The 18,040-nt window shown below is 47.6% G+C and overlaps 1 protein-coding gene across 2 annotated transcripts in view; it reads left to right on the top strand.

Moving 5' to 3' along the window:
• The window catches only part of MAP3K9 (mitogen-activated protein kinase kinase kinase 9), a 63,661-nt gene extending 45,910 nt beyond the window's left edge, over positions 1–17,751 (top strand). The window contains exons 4-12 of one of the 2 annotated variants that reach the window (XM_079127269.1): positions 2,230–2,378; positions 3,249–3,424; positions 5,869–6,109; positions 7,605–7,727; positions 8,975–9,128; positions 11,898–11,966; positions 13,341–13,453; positions 14,504–15,307; positions 16,637–17,751. In XM_079127269.1, coding sequence (XP_078983395.1) covers positions 2,230–2,378; positions 3,249–3,424; positions 5,869–6,109; positions 7,605–7,727; positions 8,975–9,128; positions 11,898–11,966; positions 13,341–13,453; positions 14,504–15,307; positions 16,637–17,121 — 2,314 coding nt within the window. In that variant the 3' untranslated portion in view covers positions 17,122–17,751. The remainder of the gene's footprint in view (positions 1–2,229; positions 2,379–3,248; positions 3,425–5,868; positions 6,110–7,604; positions 7,728–8,974; positions 9,129–11,897; positions 11,967–13,340; positions 13,454–14,503; positions 15,308–16,636) is intronic. The other variant, XM_079127270.1, reaches the window with a different exon arrangement.
• Positions 17,752–18,040: the final 289 nt, after the last annotated feature.

Here is an 18,040-nt window from a genome sequence, read left to right on the forward strand (position 1 = left end):
CACGTCCGTGAGCACCCGTGTACCAGAGTCAGGCTCGTCCGAGAATCCCAAGATTAAAAACTGTCTCCCCTGCCCTCCAGGAGCCCGCAGGCTTTAAACAACTACAGTGCATGGAGGCCCACACAAGAGATGTCGGGAAAGGCTTCCCAATGTGTCCAGCACTGAAATCCCCCTCCTTGTCTAGATACATAATGAAAATGGTGCTCTCTGGAGGCCTTACTGGGGTAAAGCCACGGTCCATGGAGAACTCTAACTCCAATGCCCTTGCACATCAGTTGGCACATTGTTCTTTGGAGCCAGGCTAGATCATTTGGGAGTCTTTAAGAGAAGAACCATGGTCTGGATTGCTTGTCTCTATATGCTCACCCCTGTCCCTGGCTCCGGTCCTCCTTCACTTAACAGTCAGGGCTTAGCTCAAGGGCCATCTCTGTTCCCATCCTGGTCTGATTTAAGTGATCCTCCTTCGTGTCCCAGGATCTCTGTTGTGACTCATCAGTCTGTGTTCTAGCTGTCATCCTTTCTGTCCTTCTCACTAATCTCTTCTGATAAGATCTGTGTCTTTTATCTTGTATCCCAGAGCCTGGCATTGAGCTTTATGCCTAGAAAATATTTACTAGATGTTTAAGATGAATGGACGAAGGGTGGGGCATTTGAGTTGGATCCTGAAAGATAGATGATCAGCATTACCAAGCAGAGAAACAGTAGAAGGGCATTCTAGAAGGAGGGAATTGAGGGTCCACCACGATGTCTTCCATGTATGTGCTTCATGTATGCCATTGAACTTGTCTAGGACTCCTTTCCTCATCTGCCCAATAAAGAGAGTACTCACCTCAGTGGCTTGTTGTAGGCATTCAAGATGACATTCCTAAAGGGTGTTAGCACTCTGCATATACACAGTATCTACTAGATTTGTTATTTTTTGTATTAATATGACATTTGTTGCTGGATGCACACTACAGATGAGCATTACAAGAAATTTGAGGTTGGTGTTGAGTGAGGGACATTTCACTCTTTAGCATTCTGACAGTTCATAACCTTATGATTTCTTGTTCTGACCCTCCCTCCCTCCCTCTCTCCCTCCCTCCCTCCCTCCCTCCCTCCCTCCCTCCCTTCCTTCCTTCCTTCCTTTCTTCCTTCCTTCCTTCCTTCATGGTAGTATTAGGGATTAAACCCAGGGGTTCTCTATCATTAAGCCCAGCCCCGCAAACCAGATTTAATGTCTTATTTTGAGACAGGGTCTCACTAAGTTGTACACACTGACCTCAAACTTGGGATCCTCCTGCCTCAGCTTCCTGAGTTACTGGGATTACAGGCATTCTGACTTAATTCTTCAAAGAATTGAATGTTATGTGATTTTGCCTGATTTTGATTGTGAACTCACAGAACAATCCTTCCACTGAGCTTTCTATGCCGCGTTCTCTATTAGGACCTGAGAAATTCTTTACATGAACCTGAAAGGTAGGGAAGGCACACTGCAGTTCTCACAGCTGACACACCGCTTGCTCTGCCCCCACCCAGGTGCAGTGCGTGGTGAAACAGAGGTCTCTGTGAAGGACCCACTCATACTGATTTGGGGGCAGGAGTCTAGTTAACCTAGAGGGCATTTAAAGAAACCTTTTACAGGAGCAAAATCTATATTGACTTGTGAACTGTTTGCTTTTCTAAAGCTTAAAAAAAAGAAAGTGTATCTGTTACAAAAACGGACTTTTTTTTTTTTTTTTTTGGTGGTGCTAGGGATTGAACCCAGGGCCTTGTGCTTGCAAAGCAAGCACTCTACCAACTGAGCTATATCCCCAGCCCTGACATTTTCTTAAAATAGAAAAAAATTATGTTAGGGAGATTGCCCCTCCTCTTAGTTTATTTCATTAACAACAGTAAAATAGCTGTGAACACTGAGCACTTATTCAAAGTCTTAGTAGGTCTTTTAATCTTGTGACAGTCTTCTGAGACTGATAAATGTTATTTGCTCTTCACAGATCAGAAATTAGAGGCTTACAGAGAAATGTAGTAATTTGCCTATGGTGGCATTCTTGGAAATGATGGAATAGATTTTGAAACCAAGTGTGCTTGACTCCAGAGTGTTTGCTTTAGCCGGTAGGCTTTGTGGCTTCCCTTTTCTGTTAAACTGGTTGGTCTGTTTCATTAGCGTTCCTGTGGTTGGAGAGAACATGGGGTGCTTGATGCAAACTTGGGAGCTGTGGTTATTACATTGCTTGTCTTCTTCCCTAGCTATGGGGTGCTGCTTTGGGAGCTGCTGACTGGCGAGGTGCCCTTCCGAGGCATCGATGGCTTAGCAGTGGCTTATGGAGTGGCCATGAACAAACTTGCCCTTCCTATTCCTTCTACCTGCCCAGAACCTTTTGCCAAACTCATGGAAGGTAAGTAGCCCCTGGCCTGAACAAAACTGGAGACTGTTTACCTTTTCGTAGCACTTGGTAGATGTTGGCCAGTTTCACAAGATCAGTTAAAGAAAGAGATAACATATTAGTCACCCGATGAGGAGTCCTTTGGGCAATTGGAAGAACTACTTCCAAGGATGGCAGCACCCTGCTGAGGCAGGTCCCTTCTGCTCATCTCCAGTGTCTGTAGAAGGTCATTTAGTAACTAAAACCTGCTGTCCAGTACTTCAGTATCTTATTATTATAAAATAAGAAGTTACAGTAGTTTTATTTCAGGACCTCTGTCTTACGTATAGAAATGAACGCTGGGGAAGAAACTCTCGAGTCCTCTAGTCAAATGCCACAATCTAGTAAGTGAGAAATACAAAGCTGATGGAGGTTAAGTGGATAGTTGGCCACCTTGTTAGTTAGTGGCTTTTCCTGACTGCCACTTTTACCTTTTCCCTGTCTTCATTCTATTGAGGTGGGGGAAGGCCCCCCCTCATGTATTTATGGGAAATTAAGGCCCAGGGTGTAGTTACCCTTTGTCAAGACTTGAATTGCGTAGTAACAGGGTTGATTGTGCTAGTTGTACTTTGCACAGAAAACTCTGGGTTTGCTTTCCTTATGCTCCATTCACATCAGAATGGATGGGTGCAGAGCTGCTGTGTTTGATTTCCCATTTTGCGCTCTACAGTTCTGATGTTGGGCAGCCTGCTTACCTTCTTGAGTCCTGCTTGAGGTTACCTAAATTCCAGTCTGTTTCTGGAAGGAGAAAGAAGAGATATTTTCTGGTAAATGAATCATGTAATAATCCTAAGCCTTCTGTTCCTCTCAGTCCACTCAAGCTTTCTCACATATTCCATTCAGACTGCTGGAATCCCGACCCCCATTCACGACCATCTTTTACGAGTATCCTGGACCAGCTAACCACCATAGAGGAGTCTGGTTTCTTTGAAATGCCCAAGGACTCCTTCCACTGCCTGCAGGATGACTGGAAACATGAGATTCAGGAGATGTTTGACCAACTCAGGGCCAAAGAAAAGGTAAAAGAGAAAAAAGGCATGCACTGGCTCCGTGGACCTTTTTTTCCACTGGGGCCTCTGGACTAAGTGGGTCTGACCACCCTGCTTCTGACCTGCCCTGACCACCTTCCTGTTGGGTTTCTATTCAGTTGTCCAAGCCACAGGAAGAGCACTGCTGGGCAGCTGCCCATGGGGTATCTCAACCTGCCAGCCAAAAATATGAGAGGCTTCTGAGAAGGTCTCTTGGTTCTACAGTGGAAGAAGAATGTTCAGAAGGACATCAGCTTCATATAGGAATAATTCAGCATAAGAACACCAGTCAGAATATCCTGCCCAGGGTCTTGGTGTCAGACTCGGAAATAGAATATATGGGCTAAGAATGCCATGGGTCTGAATCTGTGGGACCTTTTTCATGGAAAGCATTCCAAGCGCAAACCAACTGGGGAGTTCAGAGGTTCCTGGCCTGCTGGAGATCTGCCTTTCTGTTTTAGTGGCCATTCCTCAAATAGCCCCTTTACCTCTTTGCTGTGTCTCTAGCGGTTAGTGTCCACACAGGCAAAGCCAGTCATGAGCAGTCATGTGGCTACACTGTAGGGGCACACCTAAGTCTGCGGGATACAGCACAGGGACCTGAGGGTTGTCCACAGAGACTTGGTTAATTTCTTTTTTTCCCTTCTCACTTTGCACTGTGAGAAGCTGGGAAGTTACCAGCAATATGACAGCTAAAATTGTATATAGCTAAAATTATACATTGCTTTATTGTTCCCAATTTTATCACTTGGGAGATCTGATGATACCTTTTTATCCTTTTTATCCAGAGTCCTGTCACCAGCATATAGGGAAGGTATTATTGTTTCCATGTCAGAGCTCAGGGTCAGGAGCATCCTCAACACAGAGCTAGTAAGTGGGACAGCAGGACCTTGAAACATGGGCCTTCTGATTCTAAAATCTGTGTTCTTGGCAGTATCAATGTTCCCCTGCACAACTGACTTACAAATAATTTCTGGAGCTGATCTGAAGAGATTAGACTCATGGAACATGACAATCTGAACACGATACAATTTGGCAAGTCCAATATTGAATGTTCTTCAGGGGAGTGGAGTGAGCTTATGACAAATGTTTAGAGACCTTGGATCTGAACTGGCCATTGAATGGGATGATCACTGTTCTATCACAACTATTCCAGCTAGGACTGCCAGAGTAGCTGGCTTTTTTTTTTTTTTTTTTTTTTAGATTTTTTTAAAAAAATATTTTTAGTTGTAGATGAGCACAATACCTTTCTTTTATTTTTTTTATTTTTATGTGGTGCTGAGGATTGAAGCCAGTGCCTCACACGTGCTAGACAAGTGCTCTGCCACTGAGCCCAGCCCCTCTTTATAGATTGTTAACCAGTGACTCTTGGTTACCTTTCTTTTGGTCAATAAAATCATAATATATATAATTATAAATTGTATATGCCAGTAAGAAAAACAAAAACCATATTTTGTCAGCAAGTAGCTATGGTATTCCACCCCACCCCCACTCCATTAGTCACAGTTTTGTTTTCTGTGATTTCAATTACCCATGGTCAACTATGGTCCAAAAAATATTAAATGGAACATTCCAGAAGTGAACAATCCATAAGTTTTAAACTGCATGCCATTCTCATCAGGGGGGTAAAATCTCACTGTCCCGCTTGGGACGTCAGCCATCCCTCTGACTCTGTGTACGCTACCTGCCTGTCAGCACTCAGTAGCTGTCTCAGTTATCAGATCAGCTCATTGTCTAGCAGTGCTCATGTTCAAGTAACACTTACTTTACCTAGTAATGGCCCCAAAGCATTAGAGTAGTGATGCTGGTGATTTTATTATATTGCTTTTTCTATTTTATTTTTAGTGTTGTTAATCTCATACTGTGCCTAATTCATAAATTAAACTTTTTCATAGACATGTGCTGTAGAAGAAACATAGTATACATAGGGTTTGATACTATCTGGCTTTAGGCATACACTGGGGTCTTGGAACATAGCCCCAAGGTCAAGGGGGCACTACTATTCTAGAAAGAGTCAAAGCCATAATAGCTAGCTTTTGAAGAGCAGGTAGTATGTGCCTACTCTGTTATAATTTATGTGATTTGTCTTATGCAAAAATATAATAATTGTCCTCTATGATGTCAGTGCTATTCATATTAGTTGTGGTGCGCTCATTGCTCCACCTGCGCCCGTCTCTAGAGCTTGGCCCTCAGCATTAGCTTCTCGGGTTGTATCTCCGAGTAGCTGTTCTGAGCCTTCTTTTCCCCATGACTCAGGATGCTCAGATGTTGACTTACCAGCTCACAGTTCAGCCCCCTATCTCCACCAGACATCATGGGAGGGCTCTCTAGGTTGCCGTGAGCATGAGCCCTTGGAGAGCTCTCAGGCCTTACCCCAGAGCCCCTCTGCACTGAGGACCCCACTCTTCCCCCTGATGGTCCCTCCCACTCTGCAGGAGCTCCGCACCTGGGAGGAGGAGCTGACACGGGCTGCACTGCAGCAGAAGAACCAGGAGGAGCTGCTGCGGCGTCGGGAGCAGGAGCTGGCTGAGCGGGAGATTGACATCCTGGAACGGGAGCTCAACATCATCATCCACCAGCTGTGCCAGGAGAAGCCCCGGGTGAAGAAACGCAAGGGCAAATTCAGGAAGAGCCGGCTGAAGCTCAAGGATGGCAACCGCATCAGCCTGCCCTCTGGTCAGTGGCTGGGGGCCTGACGTGGGAGTAGGACGAGGAGCTGGGGTGGCAGGAGTTCGTGGGACCTGTGGCTGAATGTCGCCTGTTTTCATGGGCCATTCTGTTCAGTGGACCGACCAGCTTGCTGAAAGTCTCCCCTACTCCAGGGGACGGGGGTGAACACAGAACACAACGTGAAGAGACTCGCCAGGTCCAGGCTGCTTGCAGCATGGTGGCCTACCCAGGTGCATCCCACTGTAGACAAACCTGGAGAAGGAGGTTTACACACCAGGGAGAAAATTCCAGGGCTGTGTATGTGAAATTAGAGGAATCTTGGCTCTGTAAAACCCCTCACCTCAAGGTTTCTTTAAATAATTAGTTCTCTGAGGATAGTTGAGATTAGGTTTAATGTGTAAGAATTTATATTTTAAGATTTACACATAACCTTTCAGAAATGCATTGGATGAATAAAGGTACATCATTTGTGGTACGGTAGCCTCGAGGACAATGGAAAGAAATAGGAAATGGAATCTTGGTGATGTGTCATGTGTCCATTGAAGGAGGTCAGTGTTTAAGTGTGTGTTTATGTAGATAAAAATGCTCTGAATCCATCAGGCCTCAGGAAGCAAGCTTGTTAGAAGTGTAAGAACCAAGGAAGAATGGCCTGCCGAGAGCAGTTGTAGGGGATGGTAAGCCTCAGGACGGTGGCCTAGGCACAGACAAGGGAACTCGTTCAGTGAGGTTGAGAGAATGTGCTCAGAGGACACCTTCACTGGTTTCCTTGGTGCACATTTTTTTCTCTTCAGATAGCATAGAGTCTTTAGGACCCTCTGGAGCATCTAGCCTCTGCTAGCATATTGCTGTTTACTCGGGATGCAGGTGTAGAAGCTCTAGTCCCACCTGCAAAGGGACCACAGTTAGTGGGGAGACCAGGGTACAGACAAGGAGCTGCGAGTCATGCTTCTGATAGGTGAGGGGACTGAAACTCAGACACTCAGAGCAGTGAGTTTTACATTCTCTGCGCCTTTGGACTATGTTGGAATCAAGGCCACTTGACCTATCTCCTTTGGTCAAAGGATTCCCTGCTCCTGGATTCCCTGCTCTGCCCACACTTAATGAGAAACATCAGTCTCCCTGTGTTGGTCCTTGAGAAGATCACTTGAAATAGAGAATTTTGAGTTCTGTTCCCTAGAATAATCAACAAGTTCTCATGAGCTAAAAGCTGTTCTCAATATGTAGTCACTTCATCTGTATACACTAAATAGAGAGCTTTATAAAGATTGCCTAATGACGTTCACCCAGATAGCGGATTTTCCATCAGTTCATACATTCATCTTGCCATGTCCCTTCGGGAAAAAGAGATGGTTCTGCGAGAGAACATTTCTCAGGTAAACAGATCTTTTCAGGGAACTGGGGCCTGTCTCTCAGGCGTGCCAGGAGACATCAGCTCTCTTAAATGAGTTTGATGGTGGGATAAGTCTAAAGCATACTCATGTGTTTGTCTTTCCTCAAGCAGATTTCCAGCACAAGTTCACGGTGCAGGCCTCCCCGACCATGGACAAGAGGAAGAGTCTAATCAGCAGCCGCTGCAGCCCTCCTGCAAGCCCCACCATCATTCCCCGCCTTCGAGCCATCCAGTGTGAGACTGTTTCTCAAATTAAATGGGGCCCCAAACACACCAGGCACCACCAGCTGGTCCAGGCCTGCTCCAGCTTCTGCCCCATGTGTGTACGTGCACATGTGTACACAGACCCTTAGCCCTGCCCCTGTCTCTCCCCAGGGACTTTGCTGCTGCCTTCTGGTTAAATATCAGCAAAGGGATTTGTGGGTGCTGAAGGATCTTTAGTGAGTTACAAGTTTAGAAACTGGTATATGAGGTAGATATAGGTTGATGCCCTGACTTGGAGACCTAGTGTACTCTCTGCTCTATTTGGGACACTATTTTTTCATTTTTTCATATTTCCCAAAGAATGGCTTTTCCAAAGTCATTTTCATGGATCCAAAGAATATGTGTCATGAACTGCATAGGGGGCCACTTGTTTTGAGGCTTATTTTGTTTTTACTATAAAATTTGTTTAAAACAATACACACATCTGTGTTTATATATGTAAATGTGGGTATATATGAATGAAGTGTTTCCCAGTTTGAAGATAGATCTCACTTAAAAATCCTGGGTTTCTGACCTTCCTTGACAATTCAGATCCCATCAGTGGGTGCCTTTTTTCCTGTGACCAGAGTTGACTGGAATGGACAGCAGTTTCCATATGCTTCCTGTTTTGCCTCAGGGGCCTCAGCTCCCTGCTTTTTTTTTTGTGGTAGCGGGCTCACTTCACTCATTTCTCATATGAGCCTCGTCCGTGGCCTGTGTGTCTCGGCTCTTTCTCTGAGGTATCCATGTCAGAAGAGTGTTCCTCCCTTTTCTATTCCTTTCCCTCTCCCCCTCTTCCTGACCCCCTTCTCCTTAGCCTTGGAACGCCTTATTTTCTTCCTTTCCATCCTGTCTTTCTGAAAGTCCTGTTCTTCCACGTTTTCCTCACCCTTTCCGCCTGCCCCCAACAACGACCTCTTCATTCCCCCACCTTCCCATTGCCCCCAACAACACACGTTCGGTCTGGAACTCTGGTGTCTGGTTGGCTGAGCTCCAGCTTTATATTGGACTTGTAGCACTTGAGGTTTTTCCACGTTTTTATTTTGAGAGTTAAATGATTGGTAGCTGAGGACTCATTGCTTTCTTGGAAGAGTCTACTTAGGCACAGAGTTTCTGATGAGGTCTAACTTCCCTACAGCTCCAAGTATGTTTGTGACTATCTGATGGGGTAGAGGCTAGTTTTGGAGGGCCCTGTCTGGTTTTTTCTCTGCATCTAATCTAACCTTTGGTATTCACAGTGACACCAGGTGAAAGCAGCAAAACCTGGGGTCGGAGCTCAGTCATCCCAAAAGAGGAAGGGGAAGAGGAAGAGAAGAGGGCCCCAAAGAAGAAGGGACGAACATGGGGGCCAGGGACTCTTGGGCAGAAGGAGCTTGCCTCGGGGGATGAAGGGTAAGAGCCAGATGCTGTGAAATTCTCTCTAGTGTGAAGATGGGTGCATCATTTAAAAATACCGTATGAAATACCTTTGACAAGCCAGGCATGGTGGCATATGTCTATAACCTCAGCTACTGGGGAGAGCAAGGTAGGAAGTCAGGAGCTCCAGACCAGCCTCAGCAGTTTAGTGAGAACTTATCACACAAAACAAAACCAAGCAAAACAAAAACAAAAACAAATTGGGGGCTGGAAAAAAGGGCTAGAGATGTAACTCAGTGGCAGGGTGTCCCTGGGTTCTATCGTCAGTGTTGCAAAAAATGAAACATTTTTTTCTGTTGTGCATTTCAGTGCTTTCGGAGAAATTATAAACCTCTTGGTCTTTACAGCAGTGTTTTCCAATCTCCTGGTTCCCAGGAACCTCCTAGGGTAGGAGTTGACAAGCTTTCTTCCACAAAGGGCCAGATAATAAAATATTCTAGGCATTGAGATCCATCCAGTTCTGTTACAACAGTTGAACTCCTCTTTCAGAGCACAGAAACATCCATGGACCACGGGCAAGATGTAAATGAATGGCGTGACTGCATTCCAGTCAAACTTTAGGAGAATAAGGGGTAGGCAGGATGTCACCCACAAGTATAGTTTGCTGATCCCTACAGATAGATATTCAGCAAGTAGCCCAAGCATGGAGGAAATACAGTGTTCTACTCCTACCTGGCTTGCTATTCATGGGAAAAAGAAGAGAGAGCAGAGGTTAACAGGAGGCTCGTCCTGGAGCAGGGCAGACAGAGTAACCGGCCCTGGCTGACCTAACAGTGGGGCTGCTAGAACTTCTTTCAGGCCTCACCCCAGAGTCATGTTGACTACACCCCAATGGGAAAGGCACAAGGGTCCTTGGTGTCATGAATGTGCTGTGTCCTCACTTCAGTGCTTGAGGCCAGAGGCAGATTCTCCCGAGTGCACTCATGGTGTAGTAGTGGAGGGGTGGAGGGCTGACTCCAGACCACCCCACGTGAGTCTGGCTCCCCCAGGCTTGCTGTGTGAGCTTGTGTTTTCTGTTGATGATGTCAGTACCTATCCCACAGAGCTACTGTGAGGATGAACTGAGTTCATCTTTATGAAGTACTTAGATGATTCACAGGCTCACGGGGAACACGTGTACATACTGGCCAGGGTGAGTATTTCTCACATACCCAACGCATGGCTGTCTCACTTCTAAGTGTGACATAACCAGTCACCATTTTATAGTGACTTTCCAAAGAGTGTCTAAGGTTGGCTATTAGGTTTATGGGTGCCCTGAACCTGTAAATGGCTTTGCTAATCTTTTAGATGCTAAAATTCCATGTCTCAAATCCATTTCCCTTGTCAGATCTGAGCCTAGGGTGAAAATAAAGGATTGACTTTCTGCAACCAGGCTTTAGAAATCACTGGATGCCTGTGAAGAGAAAAGTTAGACTTGCCACTCTACTCTACCAAGTCCTGTAGGAGCTGGAACTTTCCAGGTGGTTCTTTGAGCACTGGGCTAGACAAGAGTTGAACTGGGTTTGAGCAACTCAGTAACCCTGAGTCACTTGCTATTTCCTGACATTATAATTCCAAATGGAGTTAACCAGGCTGGTTGTGGATGCCAGTTATTTCTTTGTTTCTGCTTCATTTAAAGATATTTGGGGTAGGAGGCTGGGGCTGTACTCAGTGGCAGAGCGCTTGCCTGGCATGTGTGAGGCACTGGGTTCAATCCTTAGCACCGTGTAAAAATAAATAAAGGCATTCTGTTCATCTCCACATACAAAAAAAAAAAAAAAAAAAATTAAAAGAAAAAATTTTTTGCTGGGCACAGTGACTCACACTTGTAATTCAGCTACTTGGGAAGAGGATCACAAGTTCAAGGTCAGACTCAGTAATTTAGCAAGACCCTGTCTCAAAAAATAAAAAGGGCTTGGGATGTATTTCAGTGGTAGAGTGACTCTGGGTTCAATCCCTACTACCCAAAGAGGGAACAAAGGTACCTTTTATCTTGGTAGTAAATTAACTTTATTTCACATTACAGAATATTAACTTGCACTTTTCTTCTTACATAGATTTATCCTCATAACTCTTGAAGTAATTAAAAATGTATGGTTTAATTTTTCGTGATTCTCAGTTCCTATTAAAGAAATAAAAGTGTATTCCATCTAGTCCTGAGCAAAAATCTCTCTGATGTCAGAATTTTTTTTTTTTTTTTTGGTACCAGAGATTGAAGCTGGGGATGCTTAACCACTGAGCCACATCCCCAGCCCTTTTTTAATATTTTATTTAGAGACTGGGTCTTGCTGAATTGCTTAGGGCCTCACTAAATTGCTAAGGCTGGCTTTGAATTCACAATTCTCCTGCCCTCAGCCTCCCAAGCTGCTGGGATTACAGGAAATTTTGAGAGTCTTTCTAATCTTAGTGCCTGTCGACTGAAGAAAATATGCAACAGCAGTAAGCTCTCTTGAATTGAGTAATGTTAAGTGAGTGTATCCTCACTTCCTACTTTTAACAAATGTATACCTCTGTAGGAAACACACACACTTGTCACTGGACAGCTTGGTTATCTGGAGTCACAGACCCCCACTGCAGTCGCCCTACAGATAGAAGGACTTGGGCCTGAAGCAGCTCAAGCAGGCCATATTGTTCAGTTTCTTTCCTGGTGTGGACTTTGCTGACTGGACAGGGGGAGGGTGACTAGCAACACGGCTCAAGCCCAGCCTTGGGATCTGGGCTATGGGAGAAGCTGAGCTCACTGCTGATTCTCTTTATTCATTGAAGATCCCCTCAGAGGCGGGAGAGAGCTAATGGCTTAAGTACCCCATCAGAATCTCCACATTTCCACTTGGGGTGAGTCTCATCCTCACCCTTTCACCAGCTGGGCTGGCAGCGATCGCCCTTCCATTTCCTTGTTCTCATACCCCACAGAATCAGGCCTCATCACCGCAAGCGCAGAGCTGACTTTTTTTTTCTTTTTTAAGAGCAATACCATGTGCACTTTGGGAAAATTCCTGCGTTGATCTGTCACTTTCTCGACCACTCCAGTATTTGGGAGACTCCTGGCATCCTTAGTTTAGGGAGAAGATACATGGCTGTTTATCCTTCAGTCTTGAACACTGGTTTTGACTCTCTGATCTGGATTTCCTTGGATCCAGAGCTGGAAGTGATATCATAAAATTACCAGTTGGAAGTCCCAGGCTGTGGATTTCCCAGCGTGCTTCTCCGGCTCTTTATTTTGGTTGAAGCCAGTGGATGCTGGAGTGCACTTTAATCCACTGGTATTTCTTTTAGTACTTGAAACAACTTACAAAGGTCAGGGGAAAGGTCAGTCCTTTTGTACTCAAAGTGGCCTGGGACTCTGGGGAGAGTGGGCTTTTGCTGAATGGGTCTTCAGCATTAAAAAAAAGCCACCTCTGATTATAATCTGGGATCCCCCAAACCACCACAGTGTACGAATTTCTCAATGCTCCTGTTTACTGTCCTCTAGGGAAGAAGACCAGTGCTCCTGGCCTCTGATTCTCCCATCATATTAGGGGGTTTGTGGGATACCCAGTCTATCCTTGGAGAGTTACCGGCTTGCTGAATGAGCTGATTGCAGGGATTCGGAAGCAAGCTGATACCCTCTTCCCTCCATCCCCACACAAGCCGAGGGCTGGAGTGCAGCATAACATACTACCCACATAGGTCTGTCCCAAAGTGCACTGGTTGGTGATGTATTGCTGGTTAATTTTTCTTTTTGAAAAATGGATGGCTTTGGAAGTTGCCTAAGCATGCCAGAAGTTTGAAAGGGGGATTGAGCAGTGGCATGAGTGGAGCGGCCTAGCCCATTTCTGCTGGATCATCTGCCCATGCTTGCTTTGAATTGCAAGTGTTGTCTTTGCATTGCAGTATTTCTAATGTCACGAGTGGGTCGTGTTCAGTGTTTGTGGATTTTCTCCCTTAGAGGGATCGGGCAGGACTCCCATTCACTAGGCAGTCCTGATTCTATCTGCCCTTCAGATTTTTCCACAGTTCCACAGCATGTGAAGGGGAGTGGGTCAGACTGCTGCTCTTCTTTCCCGAGAGCTGTTTGTGGAGCAGGTGGACTCAGTAAGAGTTGCTGCCTGTACCCCAGGACTCTTCATTGTGGTCAGGCAGACAAGGAAAGGCATTTCCTTAGGCCCTTGGAGACTGGGGTGAGGGAAGTGGCCACTTCTGATGGTCTTCTCATTTCCTCTTCTTCAGCCTCAAATCCCTGGTAGATGGATACAAACAGTGGTCGTCCAGTGCCCCCAACCTGGGAAAGGGCCCGAGGAGCAGCCCGGCACTGCCAGGGTTCACCAGCCTCATGGAGATGGGTAAGCACTGCTCCTGTCTTTGTTCCCTCCCGATTCCCTCAGGGAATTCTTGGCCATTCCCCGGACTGTTTAAGGGCCCCTAATACTACTTCATGGGGTTTGTCTTATCTTTTACTTTTATCTTTAACTCCTGGCCACCCATTCTGTCCTTTCTTTGTGTGCTCTGTACCCATTTCATTGAGTCTTTCTAAATCACATTTTTTTCCTGCTGTCATGGCTTCCTATCCCAAGAGGCCAGTTAGAGACTCCTTAGGGCAGGAAGAGGGTGAGGCCTTGAATCAGACATTTCCCTTCCCTGACTCTGTTTCCTTATGTATGGTTGCGGGGAGCCCACAAAGTGGGGGGTGGTGATAAAGACACTGGAGTCCTCCCTCCAGGAAGCTTACCAGTGTCATCCTCTGATTACTGCATGGTGGGTAAGTTCTTCTCCAGGTCCTCTCTCAGACAGTGTTCTTATCTCTGTAGATTTCTAAAGTCATTCCATGGAGACAGTTGTAGGGGATTCTAATCCTTCGTGGAGACTAGTCTTTAAGATTGTCATTCTAGAAATCCAAAAGTCCTTCCAATTTTAAGGTACAAAAGCATTAGGAATGTTTCTGTTCTATCCAGTGTTCTAGAGACTCATGCTGTATTTTGTATTAAGGGTTTCTGTGGGGCTCAGTGATAAAGCACTTGCCTAACGTATGAGGCCCTGGACTCAATCCCCAGCACCACACACACACACACACACACACACACACACACACACACACACACAGAGGTAAGGTCCCAAAGAAGTAGCAAATTAGCAAATCCTCTTTCCTACAAGTAGGAAAATGGGCTCTGGAATGTGTGGATTAATTTCCCTGTGTTGGTCACAGCTGAGTGTTAGGGAATACAGCCCTGTTGGTTCCATGTCAGTTCCAAGTCCTGCCAACTCAGTCAGGCTGTTTGACTTTGGTGTCGCTGACACTGAGTCCGGAGACCTGGGGTTGGGGGAAAGGACCAGATTCTTATTCTTGCTGCTTTGTATCCATATCTCTTTCTTCTCCAATCCTCTCGTCTGCACAGAGGATGAGGACAGCGAAGGCCCGAGGAGTGGAGAGAGTCGTCTACAGCATTCACCTGACCAGTCCTACCTCTGTATCCCGTTTCCTCGTGGGGAGGATGGGGACGGCCCCCCCAGTGACGGAGTCCATGAGGAGCCCACCCCCGTCAACTCAGCCACCAGTACCCCTCAGCTGACACCAACCAACAGCCTCAGACGCAGTGGGGCCCACCACCGCCGCTGTGAGGTGGCTCTGCTTGGCTGTGGGGCTGTTCTGGCAGCCACAGGCCTAGGGTTTGACTTACTGGAAGCTGGCAGGTGCCAGCTGCTTCCCCCGGAGGAGCCCGAGCCGCCAGCCCGGGAGGAGAAGAAGAGGCGTGAAGGTCTTTTCCAGAGGGCCAGCCGTCCTCGACGGAGCACCAGCCCCCCCTCCCGAAAGCTCTTCAAGAAGGAAGAGCCCATGCTGCTGCTGGGGGACCCCTCGGCTTCCCTGACCCTGCTCTCTCTCTCCTCCATCTCCGAGTGCAACTCGACCCGCTCCCTACTGCGCTCCGACAGTGATGAGATCGTGGTGTACGAGATGCCAGTCAGCCCCGTCGAGGCCCCACCCCTGACCCCGTGCACCCACAACCCCCTGGTCAATGTGCGGGTGGAGCGCTTCAAGCGAGACCCTAACCAGTCCCTGACTCCCACCCACGTCACCCTCACGGCCCCCACACAGCCCAGTGGTCACCGGCGGACTCCTTCTGATGGAGCCCTTAAGCCTGTAGCTCTCCTAGCCAGCAGGAGCCCCTCCAGCAATGGGTTGAGCCCCAGCCCTGGAGCAGGTGAGTCCTGGCTGCTTCCTCTTTTCTCTGTCTTTTGTGCCTCCCAGGGAGTGAGGGTGTAGGTACCTCATTTCTTCCTTCCACTTCTGGATTTGAGTAAGTCCCGTTCCACCTCTTACTCCGCCAAGCAAGAAATACTAATCTGATGTCAGGGAGTGACCAGGGCTGGATGGAGCCTCAGGGTGGGGATCTGTCCTGGCAACTGAAAGAAGACAGGTGGGTTCTAGGAAGAATCAGACCTGGTACTGCACTGGCATGTCCAGGCCCTGGGTCAGGGTCGAGCACTGCTGTGCAGGCAGGGTCCAGGAAGGGCAGGAGTCTAGTTTCTGGTTATTTCCTGAGGGTGCTACAGGCACTGAGAAGGAATGCTGTGCTGCACGTGGGAGGGGTGTTTTCCGCCACGTAGCTGGTTGCTGGTCTCGAATTATGACATTAGCTCAAGCACACTCATAAGGTAAGCTTCCGACCATCTGCTCGCTTGTCAGCATTCATCCTGACTCACCTCCTCAGCAGACATGGGGACGTGTCCAGGTGAATTACTGCCCACGTGCACACCCTTCCTTCTGCATCGGACACCCGGGCACACACACTCTCAACCCGGCTTTCCCCTGCCAACACCCGTGCTCCCTGGAATACCTAAGACCAACTCAGAGTCAGCTCCAGTCCCGGGGGAGCCGGGGGCATGGCCATACCTTTTCAGTGAGATTGGATGTCAGTGACAATCATACTCTACCACTGACCTGCCCTTTCTCTCATAGGCTTTTCAATACTCAGGTATCTTACCTCCTTGGGAACAGAGACTCCATAGTACTTAGGCTTCTGTTCCTATCACATTTATTAAATGATGAACAGTGAATGACAGATATTTCCTTAAGTCAGGGATCAGCAAACTGGGTACAGGGTAAATATTTAGGGCTTTGCAGATTGTGCAGTTTCTCTTGTGACCACTCAGCTGTGCTGCATGGTTGAAAAGTAGGCCTTGAGTATATCCAAAATGTGTTCCAGTGAGCCTTGGTTTACAAACACGGGTGACCAGTTTGTGGCTCTTGCCAGCATCTGCCTTTAGTTAATTCATTATAGATAGGACACTCTTATGTCCCATTACTGTTACTGGATACAGGGACCTTGGCCTAGGTACTGTTGTATGGTACACAGTAAGTATTTGTTGTATGGTACATTACATGGTACAAGTAAGTATTTGGTAAATGTTTGTTAATTCTTGTTATTCCAAGCGCATGGGGAGATGGTAGGGGTGGGGAGAGCAGTGTACCTCTGACCCAGAACTATGGTGCCATCATCTGATGCTTCTCCCTTTGTCTTTTTGACCAGGAATTTTGAAAACCCCCAGTCCCAGCCGAGACCCAGGTGAATTCCCCCGGCTCCCTGACCCTAATGTGGTCTTTCCCCCAACCCCAAGGCGCTGGAACACACAGCAGGACTCTACCCTGGAGAGACCCAAGACTCTGGAGTTTCTGCCTCGGCCACGACCTTCTGCCAATCGGCAACGGCTAGACCCTTGGTGGTTTGTGTCCCCCAGCCATGCCCGCAGCGCCTCCCCAGCCAACAGCTCCAGCACAGAGACACCCAGCAACCTGGACTCCTGCTTTGCTAGCAGCAGCAGCACTGTGGAGGAGCGGCCTGGACTGCCGGCCCTGCTCCCATTCCAGGCAGGGCCTCTGCCCCCCGCAGAGCGGACGCTTCTGGACCTGGACGCAGAGGGGCAGAGTCAGGACAGTACTGTGCCGCTGTGCAGAGCCGAACTGAACACACACAGGCCTACTGCTTACGAGATCCAGCAGGAATTCTGGTCTTAGCGTGAAAAAGGGCAGGGGCAGGCAAGGGGGAAGCAGGGGGAGATAGAGGGAGCTGGCTGGTACAGTCCTTTCTCAGAGTGGGGCCTCTTGAGATCCAGCCCTACTTCTTGCACTGAAAATGCACTTTGAAGATGGAAGGGATGGAAACAGGGCCACTTCAGAGGGTCTCCTGCCCTGCAGGACCTTTTTACCCATGTCCACTGGAGGGGCTGCGGCCATCAGCTCTGGCTGTGTAGGGGAGGGAGGGGTGCGTGCATGTCCCCCACCCTCCACAGTCTTCCTCGCCTTTAGGGTGACCTGCAGAGTCATCCAGCCAAATCTGTCTGCTGCTTCTCCTCAGCCAGCTGGGTATGCCCAGAGCTGTCCTGGGGGTCTCTTTGTTAGCCCTGAGTTCAACCTTCCCACACACCAGTATTGGATGTTCTGTGATTGATTTTGCTATTCTTCCCTTGTCCCCCCCAGCACCCATGAATGGAATCTCATTTGGTGTGAGCTGTCCTATGTCCCAAATCCTTTTGTGCCAGCTGAGGACAGGGGACAAGTTAGCCCAATGTAGGGCCATGAGGGCTGACGGACCTGGCACTACCTACCTGCACTTCCAGGTGCCCTGTGTATCTGAGCCCACAGGTGGTGAGGCTCAAGGGAAGGGGAGGGAGTAGGAGGAAGTGTAGTCCAGTTACAGTGAGGAGGGTGGTGGAGTCTATACATGTTTGTTTTTAGGAAACAGTGAAGGGCAGAAACCAACACCTGTTGAAGGGCCCCCATCTGCCTTCCTGGGGTCAGAACACGGTCACACCATGTGCTGATAGAAATGTATGCTCATCCCAGGAATAGCTTCTTGGTGTGCTTTCTGGTGCCAGTTCTGAAGACTGAGTTCTGTGTTCATCTCTTTGGTTGTCAGATCTTTTATGTGTTACTC

The sequence above is a fragment of the Sciurus vulgaris genome, assembly GCF_902686455.1.
Source record: "Sciurus vulgaris genome assembly, chromosome: 2".
NCBI classification, from domain to species: domain Eukaryota; kingdom Metazoa; phylum Chordata; class Mammalia; order Rodentia; family Sciuridae; genus Sciurus; species Sciurus vulgaris.